Source organism: Salvelinus fontinalis, chromosome 17, assembly GCF_029448725.1.
Source record: "Salvelinus fontinalis isolate EN_2023a chromosome 17, ASM2944872v1, whole genome shotgun sequence".
NCBI lineage: Eukaryota > Metazoa > Chordata > Actinopteri > Salmoniformes > Salmonidae > Salvelinus > Salvelinus fontinalis.
Window position 1 is genome coordinate 44,408,421 of NC_074681.1, and position 21,187 is coordinate 44,429,607.

The 21,187-nt window shown below is 40.8% G+C and overlaps 1 protein-coding gene and 1 long non-coding RNA gene across 4 annotated transcripts in view; one reads left to right on the plus strand and one right to left on the minus strand.

Moving 5' to 3' along the window:
- The first annotated feature begins 1,295 nt into the window (after positions 1-1,295).
- On the plus strand, positions 1,296-4,561 carry LOC129814454 (uncharacterized). The gene is made up of 2 exons (XR_008753261.1): positions 1,296-1,528; positions 1,805-4,561. It is a non-coding gene; the product is annotated as an uncharacterized LOC129814454 (long non-coding RNA).
- A 2,092-nt stretch (positions 4,562-6,653) lies between these two features.
- efr3a (EFR3 homolog A (S. cerevisiae)) overlaps positions 6,654-21,187 on the minus strand; it is a 219,416-nt gene continuing 204,882 nt past the window's right edge. For all 3 annotated transcript variants that reach the window (XM_055867573.1, XM_055867571.1, XM_055867572.1), the window contains exons 20-24: positions 19,446-19,531; positions 18,963-19,011; positions 18,090-18,193; positions 11,527-11,576; positions 6,654-11,104 (exon numbers count right to left, since the gene is read on the minus strand). In XM_055867573.1, the coding sequence (XP_055723548.1) occupies positions 10,999-11,104; positions 11,527-11,576; positions 18,090-18,193; positions 18,963-19,011; positions 19,446-19,531 (395 nt within the window). In that variant the 3' untranslated portion in view covers positions 6,654-10,998. The remainder of the gene's footprint in view (positions 11,105-11,526; positions 11,577-18,089; positions 18,194-18,962; positions 19,012-19,445; positions 19,532-21,187) is intronic.

The following is a 21,187-nucleotide window of genomic DNA, read 5'->3' on the forward strand; positions in this document are numbered from 1 at the left end:
ACATTTTCATATTTTCTTATGGTTTGGCAGTATTTGACTATATTTTGTCTCTGAATAATATACACTATGTAGATTCTGCTATTTCAGCCACATCCGTTGCTGACAGGTATATATATTGAGCACACAGTCATGCAATCTCCATAGACAAACATTGTCAGTAGAGTGGCCTTCCTAAAGAGCTCAGTGACTTTCAATGTGGCACCGTCATAGGATGCCACCTTTCCAACAAGTCAGTTTGTCAAATTTCTGCCCTCTAGAGCAGCCCCAGTCAATTGTAAGTGCTGTTATTGTGAAGTGGAAACATTTATGAGCAACAATGGCTCAGCCGGGAAGTGGTACATTACACAAACTCAAAGAATGCGACCGCAGAGTGCTGAAGAGCGTAGCGCGTAAAACCTGTTTGTTCTTGGTTGCAACACTCACTACCGAGTTCCAAACTTCCTCTGTCAGCACAAGAACTGTTCGTCAGGAGCTTCATGAAATGGGTTTCCATGGCCGAGCAGCCGCACACAAGCCTAAGATCACCAAGCCCAATGACAAGCGTCGGATGGAGTGGTGTAAAGCTTGCCACCATTGGACTCTGGAGCAGTGGAAACGCGTTCTCTGGAGTGATGAATCCCTCTTCACAATCTGGCAGTCCGACGGACGAATCTGGCTGTGGTGGATGACAGGAGAACGCTACCTGCCCAAATGCATAGTGCCAACTATGTAAAGTTTGGTGGAGGAGGAATAATGGACTGGGGCTGTTTTCATGGTTACCGGTAGGCCCCTTAATTCCAGTGAAGGGAAAACTTAATGCTACAGAACACAATGACATTCTAGACGATTCCATGCTTCCAACTTTGTTTGGGGAAGGCCCTTTCCTGTTTCAGCATGACAATGCTCCCGTGCACGAAGCAAGGTCCATACAGAAATGGTTTGTCGAGATCGGTGTGGAAGAACTTGACTGGCCTGCACAGAGCCCTGATCTCAACTCCATCGAACAGCTTCGGGATTAATTGGAACGCCGACTGCAGTGCCCGACCTCACAAATGCTCATGGCTGAATCGAAGCAAGTCCCCACAGCAATGTTCCAACATCCCAGAAGAGTGGAGGCTGTTACAGCAGCAAAGGGGGGACCAACTCAATATCAATGCCCATGATTTTGGAATGAGATGTGAGACGAGCAGGTGTCCACATACTTTTGGTCATGTAGTGTGAGTTCTAAATATGTTTTATGAGTAGAGCATCGATGTAGGATGACAACAAATGAATGCTCAGTGGTTTTAATGGGGTTTTTCCATTCTCTCCCCGTCTGTCACCCAGTCTCTCCCCATCCTCTGTTCTGTCTCCGTCTCTTGCTCTCCCTCTCTGTAGAATAAAGTCACTCCTTCACTCAGTAAGGCAGTGACAGGTGAGCCAGCCGGGAGATGCCTGCTCTGGGCCAGATGCTGCACTGTCTGACTGACTGCTGTCCACATGAGTACGAGACGTACGGCTGCTACTGAGGCCAGGAGGGCAAAGGGCAACCACTGAACCAGCTCGACAGGTCAGTCATGAGACATGAGGTCATAAGTCAAATAGCAACCGTTCAGTCAGGACAAATCAAAACTGGTTTTGTAACTGAAAGCGGAGGTTAAAAATCAGATTGACACATCCATAAAATGGAAAATATGAGGTACTCTTCCCATCTCTTCCATCACTGACTTTCTTTGACCCTCCCTCACTCTTCCTTCTCCCCCACTATATCTTCCTCTCTATTTCTCTCTCACTCCCCCCTCCCTCTCTTTTCATCTGTCTCGATTTGTCTCTCTTTATCTCTCAGGTGTTGTTTCTTCCACCGGTGCTGTGTGGAACAGATCAGGACCATGATGTTGGGTGCTAACTTGAAATATACCTCTTCCTGTTGCTATATTAGAACTTACTGATTGTGTCACATGTATAATACTTGTATATGTTAGGGGTCAGTGAAGGGTGAATAGTGTTAGGATCTAAATGAACCAAGTAGAAAGTCACGGACGACTAGTAAAGCTCAAACCAAGTTTATTCATCCAAAGGGTCAGACAGCTGAACAGACAAAAACATGTTTCCACCAGCAACAGTATTTATACCCCAATTTGGGGGAAGTCTCCTCCTTTCCTCTAAACATGACATCTCTGTTGCTAGGCAGGAAGTTAATAAACCGGGTAATAAACTGTTCCTTCTCCCTTAATGTGACCTGTCCTGGGCCCCATTACTCACTAATCCACAGCTCTCCACCCTTACCAGTGACTGCAAACATGTGATTGCTTACCTTCACTCAGCACATTCCACGCTTAATTGCCTCGACCATATACATTCCTCCTACAGATACGCATTAACTTCGGATGTAGAAACCTGACTATGGCACTCATTTCCATAGGATACCTGAGGATTAAACACTATTTCAAGTTTAGGAGTCAGATCCCATCCATAGGAACTTTGTATTTGGAAGTACAAAACAGTTTGTCTGTTCAAACATGTTCATTTTGAATAGGAATATTTCCAAGGAAGGAGGTAAAGAGCAACAGTCTCGTCTCAGTTCCTGATAAGACAGGCGAGCGGCTGTGAAACTAGGACCCGGAGGGACGTGGAACTCAACTCGAGATAAAGCCAACAGTTGAAGAGAGAAGAAACCTCTGGTAAGGGGACCAGAGGGGTCCGCCCTGACGACCGTTTAACAACAGTCACTTCCACACGCATGAAGGTTCTAGACTTAAGCCGGGCCATGACAATAGCAGTAAGAGAAACAGACTCAGTTCGTGCCTAGCAACAGAGACAGATTGTTTATCTTAGACATACAAGGAGGGGACTACGCCTAGTCGGAAGGTATACGTACATGCTTGTGTGACTTGAATGTTGCGTTTGCAGCCGAAGCATCCAGTAGGTTGAATAAAATCGTCCCGAGCCTTTTCTAGTCGTCCGTTTGAGTTCATACTAGTTTTGTTCAGAACCTAACAATGGGTTGCAGGCAAGAGAGAAAGCTTAATGCCCACATCACATGAAATGTAGATATTAATGTAGGCATGGTTTGAATAACAGGGGGGCTAAGGCAGCCCCATAACAAATCAGGACCCTCCCATTAGAATACAAAAAACAATGTATTGGTATTGGTAGACTGGTATTCAAGAAAGTGACATGTTTTATTTCTGTTTATTCTTTAATTACTCATGAGGTCATGTTGAGGTTAGTGAATCAAAATGAGGCCTTAGTGTATAAAAAGAGCTTTTTTACCTACCTGTATAATACAAATAAATATTCTGCATGTTTGTGCAAAGGGCAAATTCCTGACCTGAGAAACATGTACAACATACATAGATAGACCTTTACCTTGAACCTTTTGTCACCTATTGACATTAATGCAAGATGAATCCGTTTGTCTAAAGAGAGCAAGCCTGAGCCCATATATGGTATATGCAGGTCCCAATTAACCGGTACCATAATACACACACACACACACACACTTCAGGTGCAATTGCCTACATATGGACTGTGGTCAAAAGTAGTGCACTAAATGGGGAATAGGGTGGCATAATTAGGATGTGATTTCCCCCCCCATGTTTCTAACTTTAGATAAAGCTTTACGATTTTAATTGTGAGCGAGAGTCAACCCTATTCCTTGCATAAGGCATAGAATTGAAACAAATCTTTGGTAACACACACACACACACACATATAAATCCTTATAAGTGCATTTATAATGCCTTATGACACTTTATAATACATCTCAAAACTCAAGTAGTCCAAGTTGTGTTGTAATCGTACTCTGGTATTAAAGAGTTTCTCTGGTAATTTGGTATACTTTCTACCCAGTAGTTCTGAAAGTAGTGCTCACGAGCGTGTACTACATCACATATGTGCAGATATGGGCACCATGTCATTGCTCTCGCACCCTGCTGTGTGTGCATCTTGCTAGCTGTCACTCAAATGGCGAGGGGCTGAAGCTCATTGGATAACTTGAATTGCTAGGGTCTGGTCCACGTGGGGGAAAATGTAGGGAAAATGGCACAGCACATCTTTTAGAAAAAAAGTATATTAAACTAGGGAGGTAAAGCTGTAATTCTGTTCATAGATTATGCATGTATGAACAGCACATTGACACATACAGACCAAAGCAGGAAGTTTAAAGAATACTTCGTAGTAGCCAAAGTTCTGGAGCATGTCTTTAAAGTGTTGGAAGAACAGAAACAAAACACACCATTTTCATAGCTTTTATATAAACATTTTATTTTGATCTTGTATATTTATCTTCTAATAATCTCTATGCACAATGATTCACTATTGAAAAGAAGCTCTGTCGTCATAGTGGTTAAATTTAACAATGTGTAGTTTGAAATGAGCCAAGCTTTATTATTTGCAGTTCAGTGGTTTTTAATTACATTGCAAAGGTCATGAATTTAAATTAACATGCTTTAATTGTGATAGCGTACCAGCCTCCATGCAAGTCTTTCTAATTTTATCAAAGTATTTTTAACTTTGATTTTTTTTTTTTTAAAATCATCACTGTATGTCTAATAAATCACTGTGTGTGTTAATTTCTTGAAAATAAACACACAATCATTTATTTCACTGAGCCTCCTTTTGCCATTGAAATGCCCACACAATCAGGCTGAGCATGTTCATATATTTACTTAGCCCTGACTGCCAGATAGGATCGTCTAGACTCTAGTCAAGAGCCTACGCCGCTTACTCCTTCAAAGTAGGAGGATACACATGCAAATAACAGATGACTGGTCATTGGTCAGAATAATCAGATCAAGATTGTGATGTCATGCTGTGTGCCGAAAACTCCATCCCACCTGAACAGGCTGAAAATCCAGGCGTTCTTCTCTCTCCAAAAAGCTCTTACACTAAAAGGGCATTATCATCATTTTCACAATTTCAGTCACTTTGACCTGTGGAAATATCATGAAAGAATACAGGTAAATCTCATTTTTGACTACAGTGCACCTTTAGCATTGACATCAGACCATTGTATCTCTAAAACAGCCACAAAATACTTAGTTTTGCATCACAACCATAAGAGAACCGATGGCCTTAATTCCGTATCAATGTGGTCACTTCATCCGTTTCACAAATCAATTTATAACGATGCATGGAGTTGTTCTGATCTGCAAGAAAATAGAACGCGCCACAAGTAGCCAAGAAATGTAGCTGGGAAAATGACCCATCATGCATTGTTGCAATAATAATGACAAATAGCATAAATCCGACAATAACTATACTCTATCAACCATAGTACAAGGTATATAGTTATAAAAGTGCAAACAATGTCAATATTCATGTGTGAAAGGAGCAGCGCAGTGAAAACGTTTCTGATATTTCCACGAGGTCGAAATAACACAGAATTGTGAAAATGATAATGCCCTTTTTGTGTAAGAGCTGTTTGAAAAAAAAATCCTGTCATTTCAGCCTGTTCGGGTAGGATGTCATTTTGGCCCGCCGCATAACGCCACCTGGCGATCTGATTATAATAGACCAATGCAAATATTTACATATTCCCTACTAGTTTTGGTGCTGGCCCCAACCAAAAGCAAGAAAGTTCATGCAGTATGGCTGTATTCCATCCGAACAATCATGTCAACTGTCAGAGAAGTTCAGTTGAACCTCCTGCACAGCACACTTTGCATCGGACTACATAGCAAATCAGGCTAGGATTTCGCAGCAGCTCCATCAAGCATCACATGGATCTTGAAATCGGCAAAAGCAGCAAACATTCATTGAGATGATTTGGGATGAGTTGGAGTGAAGGAAAAGCAGCCAACAAGTGCTCAGCATATGTGGGAACTCCTTCAAGACTGTTGGAAAAGCATCCCTGGTGAAGCTGGTTGATTCCATATGTGTTATTTCATAGTTTTCATAGTTCTGGCCCTTTCCTAAGCCAGTGATGGAGATGGGGATTTGGACTTGTGGTTCTGACTTAATTCTCCGTACTGGCCATTGATTATACCGCCAATTCTGATCTGACCATAAATGAATATACTGTGCTACTTGCCTGAGACGATTTAAGTTTAATATGTAGGCTAGATGTAGCCTAGTAGGCTCATGTTATCTAGCTAGCTAACTTAGCTGGTTCATTTTTGCCCATGCAATGAAGTTAGGCTAGCAAGCATTTTAGCAAGGTAGCCTATGACAACAAAACTAACATTGTGTGCTACTGTATGACACAGTCAGACACGTTTTTCTAACATGAAAGAGGAGGATGGAATTGGCGTTCATCTAGTCAACAACTAGGGTTAGTCAACATGTTTTTTAAACTTGTGCGCGCGCACACACACACGGTAACTCTGTGGTTCTAAATCAGAAATTGTTTAGTAAACTGTGAGAAACATGAACTTGCTGGACCATGCTGTAGGTCATGTAAGTGTTTTTTTTACATGTAATATTTGCTTTGTGGACTTCACCAGACAGATGTTTGTCTCCGGTTTTGTGATGAAACAAACGTATGTGTGGTTAAATTTATCTCCCACTGTGACTTGTCTTTTTGTTGTGTCGGCCTTATTGTATATCATGTGGCATATGAACAAATGGGTTACAGAGCAAACAACGCAATTATCGCGACATAGGAAACAAAATGATTACAACCTAACGCCCACACAATCTGACTGAGCATTTCAGTGGCCCAAGGAGTCTCAGGGAAATAAACAATATATATATACAACAACAACAACAAAAACAGTTATTTATTACACAAAGTGATGTTAAATTACAAACACTGCATGGGGCTTTAAGAATGATGCTTAATTGTAGCCATTGCTGACCAGTCGCTCAAATGATTGTTAATTGTTAATTTCAGTCTATAATCACTATTCTCTATCTCGTCATTGTAATACATAGAGAAAATGGACTCAATATCCCTGCAGCCTCTTCACCACAGCGAAGCCTTTGTCAAACCAGGTCTTCAGACCCCCCCTGTGGTTGCTGGTTCTCATGCAAACTTATCTCCTTATCCACACAAGACTTAAATCGAGCTGCTTATTGAATATTGAATTGTATCTGGCATTAACCCAACTTTTGTCAGGATTTTGTCCTTCGGGAAAAGATTTCGTAGATTTGTTTAGAAGGAAAACCAGCACACACTGGGGCGTCTCAAAACACCAAAAATACATCAGACTTAAAAAAAAGGCTGGTTTAGCCAAAACAGTGGTCTCCCATCGCACCGTTTCAAGTTAAGAGGAGTGCTGATTTTGAACAACAAACAGAAGAACTATAGCTCCCAACCCATTTTCTATCAGGCAACATGCCACTCGTATGATGAATATCTATAAAAAAAAAAAAACATACCATAGTAGACTATTGACAAATTCAGCATAAAGAAAGTAAATGATAGACTAGTCCCAGACCTGTTTGTGCTCTTGTCTACTCCATTGCAGTCATTGTCAAGCCAATGAGTGACAGGGAATTCGGAATGACAGCAAAAAAAACAGACTGGCACTCAATCTCAGTCAATGATGCTGTATGGTCTACATTCCTCATGTCTTAACTTCCACAGGTTACACATACACACTTGATATTTCATAATGAACCTCTCGATAAACTCATAGTACTATATGCTATCTGAAGTGACACCACAGTTCAAGATAAGACAGTACGTGTTGCAAAAGAAAAACAATCCTATAAATCATACAGAGGAAAACATATTGCACTTCGCCATGAATGAGATTACACATTTCTGATATGACTTCAGATTATATGCATCAATAGGGGCATTTCTACATATTAGGTCAAAATGAGAAAAAAGTCTCAGACAGAATGAAAATGTTCCTTTCTACAATGGATATGGACGAACATTATTGACTTATGTTGCTCTTGGGTGAGTTTCCCGAAGGTTTCTTAGCTAAGGCAGCAATCTCGACAACCCAATCGCGATTGAAAAACAATTGGAAAAATCTATGTTTGAGGGCCAATCATCTGTGCTGAATGTGTTATTTATCTGTTTCACAAGTGGCTTAGGTCTGAGTCATAAAGTACCACGTTAGCTACCACGTAAAAAAAATATATATATATAATCAAAGAGGCTACTTCCCAAATGGTCATTTTCCGCCACCAGCCAATTAAAAATGGATGAAGCTAGTGTCCACCAATCACCTTAGCGATTCCCCCAATCACCTTAGCGATTCCCCCAACCCTGCTATCAGAAGCCTTAGTGATTCCCATTTACAATCGCCCGCCGTCTTTCCTCACTATACTAACCAATTTTGATCCACTAGTCTCGCAAGCTGGACTCAAGTCTCTCAGTGGCTCAGTTTACTTGAGACTGAAAGCCTGGCTGAGCGAGACTTTACCGCTTAACATGAAACCACCTTGAACATACAAAACCACCCACAGCAACGTTCTGCAATATCCTGCTACAGAAGGCACAACAGGATGCCATCACTGAGAACCAACATCACTTTAGCCTCTCTGTTCTTCAACTTGAGCCCCACACTATTAACCATCTCAACATCACCTATATCGCTGAAGCCTCTTTTCAAATAGCCTCATAATCATTATTAGAGTGTCTTGTTTGGGAGGACTGCAGACTCCGTCCCTGACGCTAACCTCTGTCGGACTGAACTACGCCCACCCCTTCGCCGAATGGTCCTTTGCTTAGATGGGTCCTCCCAAAATAATCTGCTATAATCCGACGACCGCAAATCGAGGACCTTTTTTCCTTGACTCACGCAGCGTTTCACACAGCACGTCTGCGTCATCCCATAGCACTGGAAACAGGAGAGACACCCGCACCAAGCCAGGATGTAACAATAGTAAAGTAAGATAACAACCTGGGTTATGAAACAGCCCAGTGGCGAGCGCCAAACAGCACACAGACAGATATTTGGTTCCCTCGGAAACAAAATGTTGAGTGACATCGTTATTAAGACGTTAGAGGGAGGGAGGGGACGGGTGGGGGGCCGTGGCAAATGGATTCTTTGGTAAAGATGAAAGTGTTTTGGTATTCTAGATGGCCAACAGAGTTATGACAGATCTTGTCCTGCCAGGTAAGTTGGGAAACGATATTGGTGAACCCTCTCGATTATATTTGCCCACATACTCTAAATAACAATCAATACTAAATCAAGACAAATCATCATGACACATATCCACAGGAAGCTAGCTGCAAGCTATGAAACCCATGTGAACAATACCAATTATACTGCACATAAACATCTGGCCTATAGCAATAAGCATAACATTGTATATACTGTATCTATAGTTATTTGACGCATTGTGATATCAAACCAACACGTCATATCAAATTACTGGAAAGAGAAACGACAGAGATTTGAAATGTGATCATCAACAATGAAAAATCTCTAACTGTTCATGTTAAATGCCTTACGAGAAAATAGATGCAACTATCCAAAGTCCATTGCGTTAGAATACTTGTATTGTGCTCGGCATCGGTGAGAGGGGTCGAGAAGAAAAAGACGACTTAATAGCCTTCGCACGAATCTTGTCAAGACGGTGTGATAAAAAGAACGAAATGTTTTTGTACCATATTGTGAAAGTGCTATGAAAAAGATACGCGGAGGTGAAGGGAGTGTCCAGTACAACTGCCTGAACACATCAATTAACACCAAAAAAGGTGAATGCACTTGGCTGCCATATCATCCTAAACGATCAATATATCAACTAAATGACATGGTGCCTTCAGTAACCGACTGCTTGCTTTTCTATTAGCGTTAGTTGGTCGACAATACCATTCCTCAGTACAGGTCCTGAAGGGCATGACTTCAGTAGGTTTTGAACAGTGGTGACTGGATTCCTATGGAAGGAACCACAAGTCAAGACCATAACATAACGGGGGGGGGGTTACTACCACGTTACTAGCCTGGTCTCATATCAAACATTTTTGAAACACTGCCATAATGGACCTGCAACAAAGAACCCTGCGCAATCCACCAAGATGTCTATTCCCAAATAATCCAGAATAGAATTTACACATTTCCAAGACACTCAATGTTCTACCTGAAATTCGCCTTGTCCTTTCACACAGATTAACATATACAAATTGGTTTTCATTCAATTGGGACATTTAAAAAACAACAACAAGGTATTAGCTTTCTACAGCACTGTGGTTTATCACAGGGGCCGCTAAAATTACTTTTCTCTAATATGCACAGAAATGCATGGATACACATGCATGTGCGTCACAATGGTCAAATGTAAACAACTGGAGAGACATTTTGTGAGACCGGTTATAATTAACACGGCAGCACTATGTTGCTAGCAAAACAGTTTTGAAACGATTGCTAACTAACTGTAAACAAGTTTAGCTGGCTAGGTAGTAAGCCTCTTGGCTAACTGTGAGGCAAAACAATTCACTTATTTACTGTTAATTAGCCACCACAAATCTCTTTGCTAGCAAGCGCGATGGTATCTTTGAAACGACAAGGTGCCTCCAGTAATGTTCACTTTTCGATATTCTATGACATCTCCACTTTCCAAGTGTATAAGCCAACACACCACAGCTAATTGATTAGACTATAACTACGAATGTGTGTGTGCGCGCACGTTCACGTTTGTGTAGCCTGTGTGACTGGAAACTACAGCCATCTCATCTGGTAATAGACACATTAGTCTGAGGAGGGGCAGGAACAATGTGCAGTGTTAAGAAATATAGTATTAGGGCTTAGTGCCGCAGCTAGTCTTTGCTGTAGCTGACATATCTGGTATAGGGCTAAGGAGCAGACTTAGGGGGTAGGGTTGAGGATATAGGGTTTTAGTGGTTCTATCCTGCCACTGTTTTTGCTTTGATAGACACGCAGATCTGAAGGGGTTAGGAAATGGGTTAGGGTTGAGGGTACACTGCGTTAGTGGTTAGGGTAAGGCCTATGTGGTTGTCTTTGCTCCAGTAGACACACAGGTCTGAGTATGGTTAGTGGTTAGGGTTGAGGGTACACTGTGTTAGTGGTTAGGGTAAGGGCTATGTGGTTGTCTTTGCTCCAGTAGACACACAGGTCTGGGTATGGTTAGTGGTCAGGGTTAGGGTTGAGGGTACAAGGCGTGGTCTTTGATCTAGTAGACACACAGGTCGGGGAACTTCATCTCGTAGACAGGGACAGACTGGTGTTGAGCGTGGCCCGCAGAGATAGACACCACTCCAGAGGGGCTGGGAGGGGGCCTGGGGGAAAGAGTGAGAGAAAAACAGAGGGAGTAGAAAAGAGACAGAGGGAAGGGAGAGAGAAAGGGGAGAAAAGAGAGGATGGAATAGCAAAGGGAAAAAGAGGGGAGGGAGATACAGAAATAGGAGGGAAGAGAAAAGAGAAAGAGCGAAGGGAGAGAGACAAAATGGAGGAATAAGAAAAAAAGGGAGCAGAAAGGAGGGAAGGTTATAGTTCTTACAAACACAATTCAACACCACAGTTTCTATAGTCTGAGGAGAACAGACCAGATGGACAGAAAGCAGTTAGGTAAACCTTCAGGGCAGCCTCAGAAATGATTGGACAATACAATTATACATTTAATAATTGAATACAAGGTCTCGGTTGCAAAATATTATTGTGACGTTAAAAGGGACTTCTTTTGACCTCAACGGTCACTTACCGGATAGTGAGCTCGAAGATTTGCGCCAGTCTGTCATGTAACATATTGGCCTGTTGATAAAGAGCGACCACAGTGAGGATGGAGTTCAATATCCTTAACACATATTCATCAAAAAGGAGTCTCTATACAATTCGATCAGATGTGATTTCAGTGTTTCAATTTGCTATGCTTTCAGTCTGTGATAAACTTAACTGGGCCAGTGTAGCTTACAAAGTCACTATACACTGTAGGTTCATATGTGTGTGTGCGCGCTTGTGTACGTGTTTCATGGATTATTCTGCCATAGAAATCCTTGGGCGGGCCGTTGGGCGTGTTTTTTGGGCCGCCTAAAGGCATCTGCATATATTATGACGCCGTTTAAGTTTTTGTTCGTTTGATTTTCAGCTGTTCGAGCCCACAAAATTGTTTCTCGAAGCCAAAGTCGACGCCCCCTCATCGGCGACTGGTCAACGGTAGAGATGATTCAATCAAGCGCCTGTTGTCATTCAACGAGAGACGACTCGCCCTCATGCGAAACATTTTGTTGTTGTTGTGAATATTAAAGCATCCGGAGAAAAAAAAAGAAACCTGCACACTGCTCTTGATAGTGTCACTGTTCTTTAATAAGCTTTACGTATCGACCTCACGGCCTTCGTCGGAGCGTTTTTAATTAGCACCCTTACGTGGACATTGCCCCACCCACATCTGTTCGAGGGAAAACGCAGACAGAGGCATCCACTGAGAGCGAATTTCCCTACAGACAGCGACTCTAGCTACCATCGCACACATACTGTTTTTTTGGGGCCTGAAAGCAGCACAACAAGGCTCCAAAAAAGAAAAGAAACGACGAAGGAGAGGCAAACGTTCAAAGAGGGGACCAGGAACACAGGCCGTGTACACGGAGCTACTGCGGGATGTGGTAATTAACCTCTCCAAAAAAAGGTTAATGGTTTTTGTGACTGCACTTAAAGACACTTTCAAAGTTCTTGAACTTTACCGGATGACTGACCTTCATGTCTTAAAGTAATGATGGACTGTCGTTTCTCTTTGCTTATTTGAGCTGTTCTTGCCATAATATGGACTTCTTTTACCAAATAGGGCTATCTTCTGTATACCACCCCTACTTTGTCACAACACAACTAATTAGCTCAAACGCATTAAGAAGGAAAGAAACTCCACAAATTAACTTTTAACAAGGCACCCGGTAATAGAAATGTATTCCAGGTGACTACCTCATGAAGCTGGTTGAGAGAATGCCAAGAGTGTGCAAAGCTGTCATCAAGGCAAAGAGTGGCTACTTTGATGAATCTAAAATCTAAAATATATTTTGATTTCTTTAACACTTTTTTGGTTACTACATGATTCCATATGTATTATTTCATAGTTTTGATGTCTTCACTATTATTCTACAATGTAGAAAATAGTAAAAATAAAGAAAAACCCTGGAATGAGTAGGTGTGTCCAAACTTTTGAATGATACTGTATATCTCAATAGGTCATGGTTTTTTAGTCTCCAAATATCCACTATTTCTAATGTGTCCATCACTAGCACATTAGAGGCTGCTGCCTATAGGCATACACTAGACATCACTGGCCACTTTAAGGAATGGAACACTAGTCACTTTAATAATGTTTACATATCTGGCATTACTCATCTCATATGTATATACTGTTTCTATACTATTATACAGTATCTCATTCACTTAATAATGTTTACATATCTGGCATTACTCATCTCATATGTATATACTGTAGTCTATACTATTCTACTGTATCTTAGTCCGTTCCGCTCTGACATTTTTCGTCCATATGTAAACAGTCTTAATTCATTCCTACTTAGATGTGTGTATCGGGTATATGTTGTGTAATTTGTTAGATAGTACTGCACTGTCGGAGCTAGAAGCACAAGCATTTCTCTACACCCGCAATAACATCTGCTAATCACGTGTATGTGACAAATAAAATTTGATTTGATTGGTGATCTCCTTAAGGGCACGGTGATGATAGTTTGTGGAGTGATTTCCTTTATGGCCCATTGAGGTACTTAACAATGTGTTATAGTCTCCCAACACAATGATTTCATTGCTTGTTGCCTGTTAGTTCAATAAATTTGTATAAACGTTTCAAAGAAATATGGATCATCCTGATTTTGACCATATAGATTCACGAGCCAAATCTGTTTTTCATCCACTTTCATATTCAAAATGGTCCAACTTCCTTTCATATTCAAAAGGCACAAACAATAAATGTTTTGTTAATTAATATAACACCTTTTGAGTTCCCTTTTCCCATTCCTTTTCCCACGCAACTTCATTTAAGCATGTAGAGTGAGTTTCCTGCAAATCAAATAGCTTATATTCCTTTTCTTTGGTCCCATCGTTACGGATAATCCTGAATGAATCGTGAATAATGATGAGAGAGAAAGTTCGACGCACAAATACATACCGTTATTGTAATGGTGAGAGGTTAGCATGTATGATATTTTTGCGACCGTAACTTTCTCACTCATCACTATTCACGATTAATTCAGGATTATCCGTAATCATGGTATATTAATGTAGAAGTGTTTAGAAACATATCGTATTCTAATTTACAACAAAGTGACTCCAAAATGACACAATACATCATTTACCACTCATTTCTATTGGGCACAAAATCATCTGAAACGCAACCAAAACAAAGAGCAAATGTATCCAACAAATTTGTAGAGTAAACAGGCTTGATGTAGTCATTTAGTGCAATGAATATGGGAACAAATACTTCACTTTATACTACTTTAATACACATACAGTTGAAGTCGGGAAGTTTACATACACTTAGGTCGGAGTCATTAAAACTCGTTTTTTAAGCACTCACAAATTTCTTGCCAACAAACTATAGTTTTGGCAAGTCAGTTAGAACATCTGCTTTGTGCATGACAAGTAATTTTTCCAACAATTGTTTACAGACAGATTATTTCACTGTATCACAATTCCAGTGGGTCAGAGGTTTACATACACTAAGTTAACTGTGCCTTTAAACAGCTTAGACAATTCCAGAAAACGATGTCATGACTTTAGAAGCTTCTGATAGGCTAATTGACATCCTTTGAGTCAAATGGAGGTGTAACTGTGGATGCATTTCAAGACTTACCTTCAAACTCAGTGCCTCTTTGCTTGACATCATGGGAAAATCAAAAGAAATCATCCAAGTCCTCAGAATCTTTTTTGTAGACCTCCCACAAGTCTGGTTCAATTTCCAAATGCCTGAAGGTAACACTGATCCAAAAACACCATAAAAAAGCCAGACTACAGCAGTTTGCAACTGCACATGGGGACAAAAATTGTAGTTTTGGAGAAATTTCCTCTGGTCTGATGAAACAAAAATAGAACTGTTTGGCCATAATGACCATCGTTATGTTTGGAGGAAAAAGAGGCAGGCTTGCAAGCCCAAGAACATCATCCCAACTGTGAAGAACGGGGGGGTGGCAACATCATATTGTGGGGGTGCTTTGCTGCAGGAGGGACTGGTGCAATTCACAAAATAGGATGGCATCATGAGGAAAGAAAATTATATGGATATATTGAAGCATCTCAAGACAGTCAGGAAGTTAAAGATTGGTCGCAAATGGGTCTTCCAAATGGACAATGTCCCCAAGCATACTTCCAAAGTTGTGGCAAATGGCTTAAGGACAACAAAGTCAAGGTATTGGAGTGGCCATCACAACTCCCTGACCTCGATCCTATAGAAAATGTGTGGGCAGAACTGAAAAAGCATGTGCGAGCAAGGAGGCCTACAAACCTGACTCAGTTACACCAGCTCTGACAGGAGGAATGTGCCAAAATTCACCCAACTTATTGTGGGAAGCTTGTGGAAGGCTACCCAAAACGTTTAACCAAAGTTAAACAATTTAAAGGCAATGCTACCAAATACTAATTGAGTGTATGTAAACTTCTGACCCATTGGGAATGTGATGAAAGAAATAAAAGCTGAAATAAATCACTCTACTATTATTCTGACATTTCACATTCTTAAAATAAAGTGGTGACCTAAAGACAGGTCATTTTTACTCTGATTAAATGTCAGGAATTGTAAAAAACTGAGTTTAAAAGGTGTTTGGCTAAGGTGTATGTAAACTTCCGACTTCAACTGTAAGTGAATAGTATTGTGAGTATTGTCCCAATACTTTAGCTCCCCTAAAATGGGGGGACTATGTACTATGTATTTCTGTAATTTCTAAACAGCTCACCCGATATGGATGAAAATACTCTCAAATTAAAGCTGACTGTCTACACTTGAACATTTTGATTATAGAGCCAAAAGAAAAAAATATTCTTCACTGTCCCAATAATAAAAGCTAGACAGTCAGGGAGAATTTAAAATCCAAAAGCAATTAATTTAGCGGTATTGAGCCGTAATGTTATTATAGTTGAGCAAAATAAAACAGCATTAACCATGGCAAAATGCATAGAATCTCAGGAAATATGTATTTCCTTCTCTCAGCTCCATGATAGAATCGCAGGAAATTAGCTTTAAAAAAAGCCCTCTGCAAGTTTTATTATAATTTTTCATTGAACCTTTATTTTAACAGGGAAAAGTGCCCTGAAAAGTGCCCCATTTGTAAAGTATTCAGACCCCTTGCCCTTTTCCACATTTTGTTATGTTACAGCCTTATTCTGAAATGGATTCAAATGTTATTTTTCCTCATCAATCTACAGACAATACCCCAAATTGACAAAGCAAAATCACATTAAGACATTTTTGCAAATGTATAAAAAAAAAAAAACGGAAATATTACATTTACATAGGTATTCAGACCATTTAGTACTTTGTTGAAGCACCTTTGGCAGCGATTACAGCCTTGAGTCATCTTGGGTACGTCACTACAAGCTTGGAGTTTCTCCCATTCTTCTCTGCAGATCCTCTCAAGCTCTGTCAGGTTGGATGGACAGCTATTTTAAGGTCTCTCCAGAGATGTTTGATCAGGTTCAAGTCCGAGATCTGGCTGGGCCACTCAAGGACATACAGAAACTTGTCCCGAAGCCACTCCTGCATTGTCTTGGCTGTGTGCATAGGGTCGTTGTCCGTTTGGAAGGTGAACCTTCACCCCAGTCTGAGGTCCTGAGCACTCTGGAGCAGAATCTCTCTGTACCTTGCTCCATTCAGCTTTCCCTCGATCCTGACTAGTCTCCCAGTCCCTGCCGCTAAAAAACATCCCCTCAGCATGATGCTGCGACCACCATGCTTCACCGTTGGGATGGTGCCAGATTTCCTCCAGATGTGACGCTTGGCATTCAGGCAAAAGAGTTCAATCATGTTTCTCATGGTCAGAGTCCTTTAGAGGCCTTTTGGTAAACTCCAAGTGGGCTGTCATGTGCCTTCCTTCTGGCCACTCAACCATAAAAGCCTGATTGGTGGAGTGCTGCAGAGATGGTTGTCCTTCTGGAAGGTTCTCCTATCTTCACAGAGGAACTTTAGAGCTCTGTCAGAGTGACCATCGGGTTCTTGGTCACCTCCCTGACCAAGGACCTTCTCTCCGAATTGCTCAGTTTGGCTGGGCGGTCAGGTCTAGGAAGAGTCTTGGTGGTTCCAAGCTTCTTCCATTTAAGAATGATGGAGGCCACTGTGTTCTCGGGGACCTTCAATGCTATTTTGCTATTTTGGTACCCTTCCCCAGATCTGTGCCTCGACACAATCCTGTCTCGAAGCTCTACAGACAATCCCTACAACCTCATTGTTTAGTTTTTGCTCTGACATGCACTGTAAACTGTGGGACCTTATATAGACAGGCGTGTGCCTTTCCAAATCATGTCCAATCAATTGAATGTACCACAGGTGATCTACAATCAAGTTATAGAAATATCTTAAGGATGATCCATGGAAACACCTGAGCTCAATTTTTCTAATCTCATAGGAAAGGGTCTGAATACTTAGCTAAATAAGGTATTTCAGTTTTTTATTTTTAATAAATTAGCAAAAATGTCTCAAACCTGTTTTCGCTTTGTCATGATAGGGTATTGTGTGTAGATTGATGAGGGAAAAAAAGAGATTTAATCAGTTTTAGAATAAGGCTGTAACGTAACAAAATGTGGAAAAAGTCAAGGGGACTGAAAACTTTCCGAATGCATTGTACAACATAAATACACATTATACCCAAACATATACACATTAAAATACAAAATACAGTCATGGGAAGCACAAATAAAACATCACAAATCACCAAGACAATGAGTTACATTCCTCCACAAATAAGTCCCCAATCAAAACTTTAAATTGCCCGAACGGCATCAGAACATCAAGATGAAATGTATTTAATTTTTTTCTCCAGCAATACGGTGCATTAAAACTAAAAGCAGATTTACCTAGCTCGGTGGAGACCTTACGAACCTCAAGAATGAACGGGTTAGGCAACTCAGGTGTCTATACTTCAACAACAAAGTTAGATAAGATGGAAGTTTATGAAGTAAGGCCTTGTCGAACAAAAAAGGAGTCATGTAAAGATCTATGGGTGTGTGGGTGTATGTATGTGAAACAGAGAGTAAGCAGTGTGTGTGTGTGTGTGTGTGTGTGTGGCAGCACTGTGGTCAACGTAATCTTTGGTTTACCTTGGACTCGCAGTGGGCGGCAATCTCCTCAAATGGAGCCTTCTGGAACTTCTCCATGACCTGGCGCCTCTTCTCCTTCTCCTGCTCCTCCAACCCTGTGGTTTCTAGAGAGAAGAAATCACATTTTGTCTCCTATTTCAGCTGGTTTTAACCTGGTATTTACAAAAAAATGATCTGGTAACGTCTTTGTAGTTTGACGCATTAAAGGTCCAATGCAGCTGTTTTTATATCAATATCAAATATTTTCTGGTTAATAATTATATAATTAAAGTACCTTACTGTGATTGTTTTCAATAAAAATAAAACTAATCTGGTGATGTCACCAGGCAGACCAAAATGACAAAACAGGCTGAAATTTCAGGCGGTCTTTTCAAAATGAAGTTTTCGATTGCGCTGGGCCTTTAAGCTCAGTTGCTCAAAATGGAACATAGTGGTTATTGTGTCAATGAAATCAAATAACATGTTATTGTTCACGTACACATGGTTAGCAGATGTTATTGCGAGTGTAGCGAAACGCTTGTGCTTCTAGTTCCGACCATGCAGTAATATCTAACATGTAATCTAACAATTCCACAACAACTAACTAATACACACACATCTTAGTAAAGGAATGGAATAAGAATGGCAGAGCGGCATAGGCAAGATGCTATAGATGGTATAAAATACAGTATGTACATATGAGATGAGTAATGCAAGATATGTAAACATGAATCCGAAATCATCAGTTTTGTGTTATACAATCAACACTTTATCAAGAAAGGGGGTCGATTGTTAACTATGCTTGCTAAAATGCTGTGTGCTATGACGGACTTTACAAAGACTAATACGGTTGAAGGGGTTCTGCTCATAGCTACAGGGTTTACAATGCCTTACCAATGGCCTTTTTCAGAGTCTCGAAGGTGATCTCCTCAGCCAGCGGTGACTGCAAAGAAAGAAAGTGGAGTACTTTACTCAACAGAACCCTGGGCATTGAGAAATCTTCCTCGTACTATATCAGGTACATATGGTTTTATAATCATTAGAATACTAACAATATATGGCTTTATCCCATATATTACAGACACCAACTTTTCCTGATACCAAGTGAAACCGGGATACCCCTATTATCCCCGCAACGATCTCAGAAATCACAACCAAAAAAAGACATGACATGTACATTTGTGTGCGATAGAAAGCCAAGGTAGGAGCACTGCTTGGGTGTTCAATGTTGCTGGAGTGTACATGTGTTTAATTTGTTTATATTCAGACGTGCAAAAACAAAATAGAGCCACGCTCAGAGCTTACCTCCTTTTCCTTAAAAAAAAGTGTTAAATTATTTCCACTGTATCAGGATAGCGTACATATGTCCAGACGCACCTTGTCTGGTAGGCTATCGGAAGGGAAATCCACTTGAAGAGAAATGGTGTCAACCAAACTCTTTCTTCTGGTGAAGCGGTCTTCATCTGCATCATAAAATAAGTACTTCAGCGGAGGTTGTCATACTACGGTTTGAAGTATACAGTATAGTGTTTTGTCGAGAATAGTACTGTAACACACATGAGCAGGTGCTATCTAGTTCCCTTTCTTTTTTGTAACCGTGTCCTACATACGATACCACAATGCATTTCAATGCCATTAAACATCTCTGAAGTGCAGAGCCTGTAGTGCAGCAGAAAAACTCCCAGCTTGACACATATGCACTCCTCTCACCCCACCGGAGACGGGGGTTTAAATCCCCACTCCAACCCTAATCTGTTCCCCCCCACCTGCATGTCTCAATAAAAATACAAAAGGAAGAAAATAAAGAAAAAACAAATATGTCAGATGAATGGGTTTCTAAATCAAGATTGAACGCAGTACATTTGTTATATCTTTGTTATATACCATTAAGTATAGTATTGGGAGACGGTGTGTCACAAACTCTTCAATTTAACCTGAATCATATACTTGTTGTGGTGCCCGTCTGAGGTAGTAAGTAAGTAAGTAAGCAAGCAAGCATTGTCCGAGCCAGACCGTTTTTGTCTGTGTGTAACTCTTTGTTGTCGTTTTTGTCGCACTGCTTTGCTTTATCTCGGCCAGGTCGCAGTTGTAAATGAGAACTTGTTCTCAACTGGCCTACCTGGTTAAATAAAGGTGAAATAAAATACATTTTTAAAAGGTCTGTAGTAGGCTACTGTACAAAAGTGTTCATTATTGTAGGTAAAAACCTGTGTAAACCAATGTGACCCATACAGCTTGAAACACACTTTAAACAGGTATGACTAATGAGCTACCCACTTGTGGAAAGGTGCTAATGACAGCTCGTGTGTGTGTCCAGTGTGTTTGTGTGTGTGTTGTGGATATTGGCATTACCATATTCACACTGAATACTCTTGACTAAAGCAATTTGGTACCTAAACACTAACATGGCGACTACCATGGATCTACGTGATGGTGTCGAATAGTCAGTGGCGACCCGTCATTCAGGGCAGGCTTTCTTGAGTAAGACAGCTCCAAAATGCAGGTGTTGCAGCCTAGCTCAGTGCTTTCTGTGGTGGTAGGGCAGCCAGCGGAAAATACAGAGCGTAGGGGTTGGTAATCTTCTCTAGTTGCGCCGTGATTGGCTCAGTGTTCTGTTACTCATGGGGACACTACCTCACCGCAGAATCTACACGGAGAGCTAGAAAGTTCAAGCCCCTTGGGTGCTGCCATAGATTTACATTAGAAGTGCCCATCCAAGAAGGCTCAAGGTCATTGCCCACTGATAAAAGGACCTCAAATCACATTATATCTACCATAGCTTTGATTGGACTGATCATGTCAACATCCTACTTTCAAAATTGGATCAAGCAAGCTAGAAAAGCAGTCATCATCATGAATCCCCTGGACAATCGACTGGCAAATCCTTTACAATCCTTGTCATATGAAGAGAAATTATAGATAAAACATATCGGTGCTCGATGTCCATAAACATTACACAACAAGTTGGAAATCGCAAATTCAACAATGAGTGGTTTGGAAGATAACAGTTGCTAACTGCAAGCGTTGCAAAGCAATCTATTTTGCTTCCCCTCACTGCTATTTGGTGGAGAGGGTGTGTGATCTGTATTTAAGGGTCTCTTTTTCAAGCTTAAAAGGAT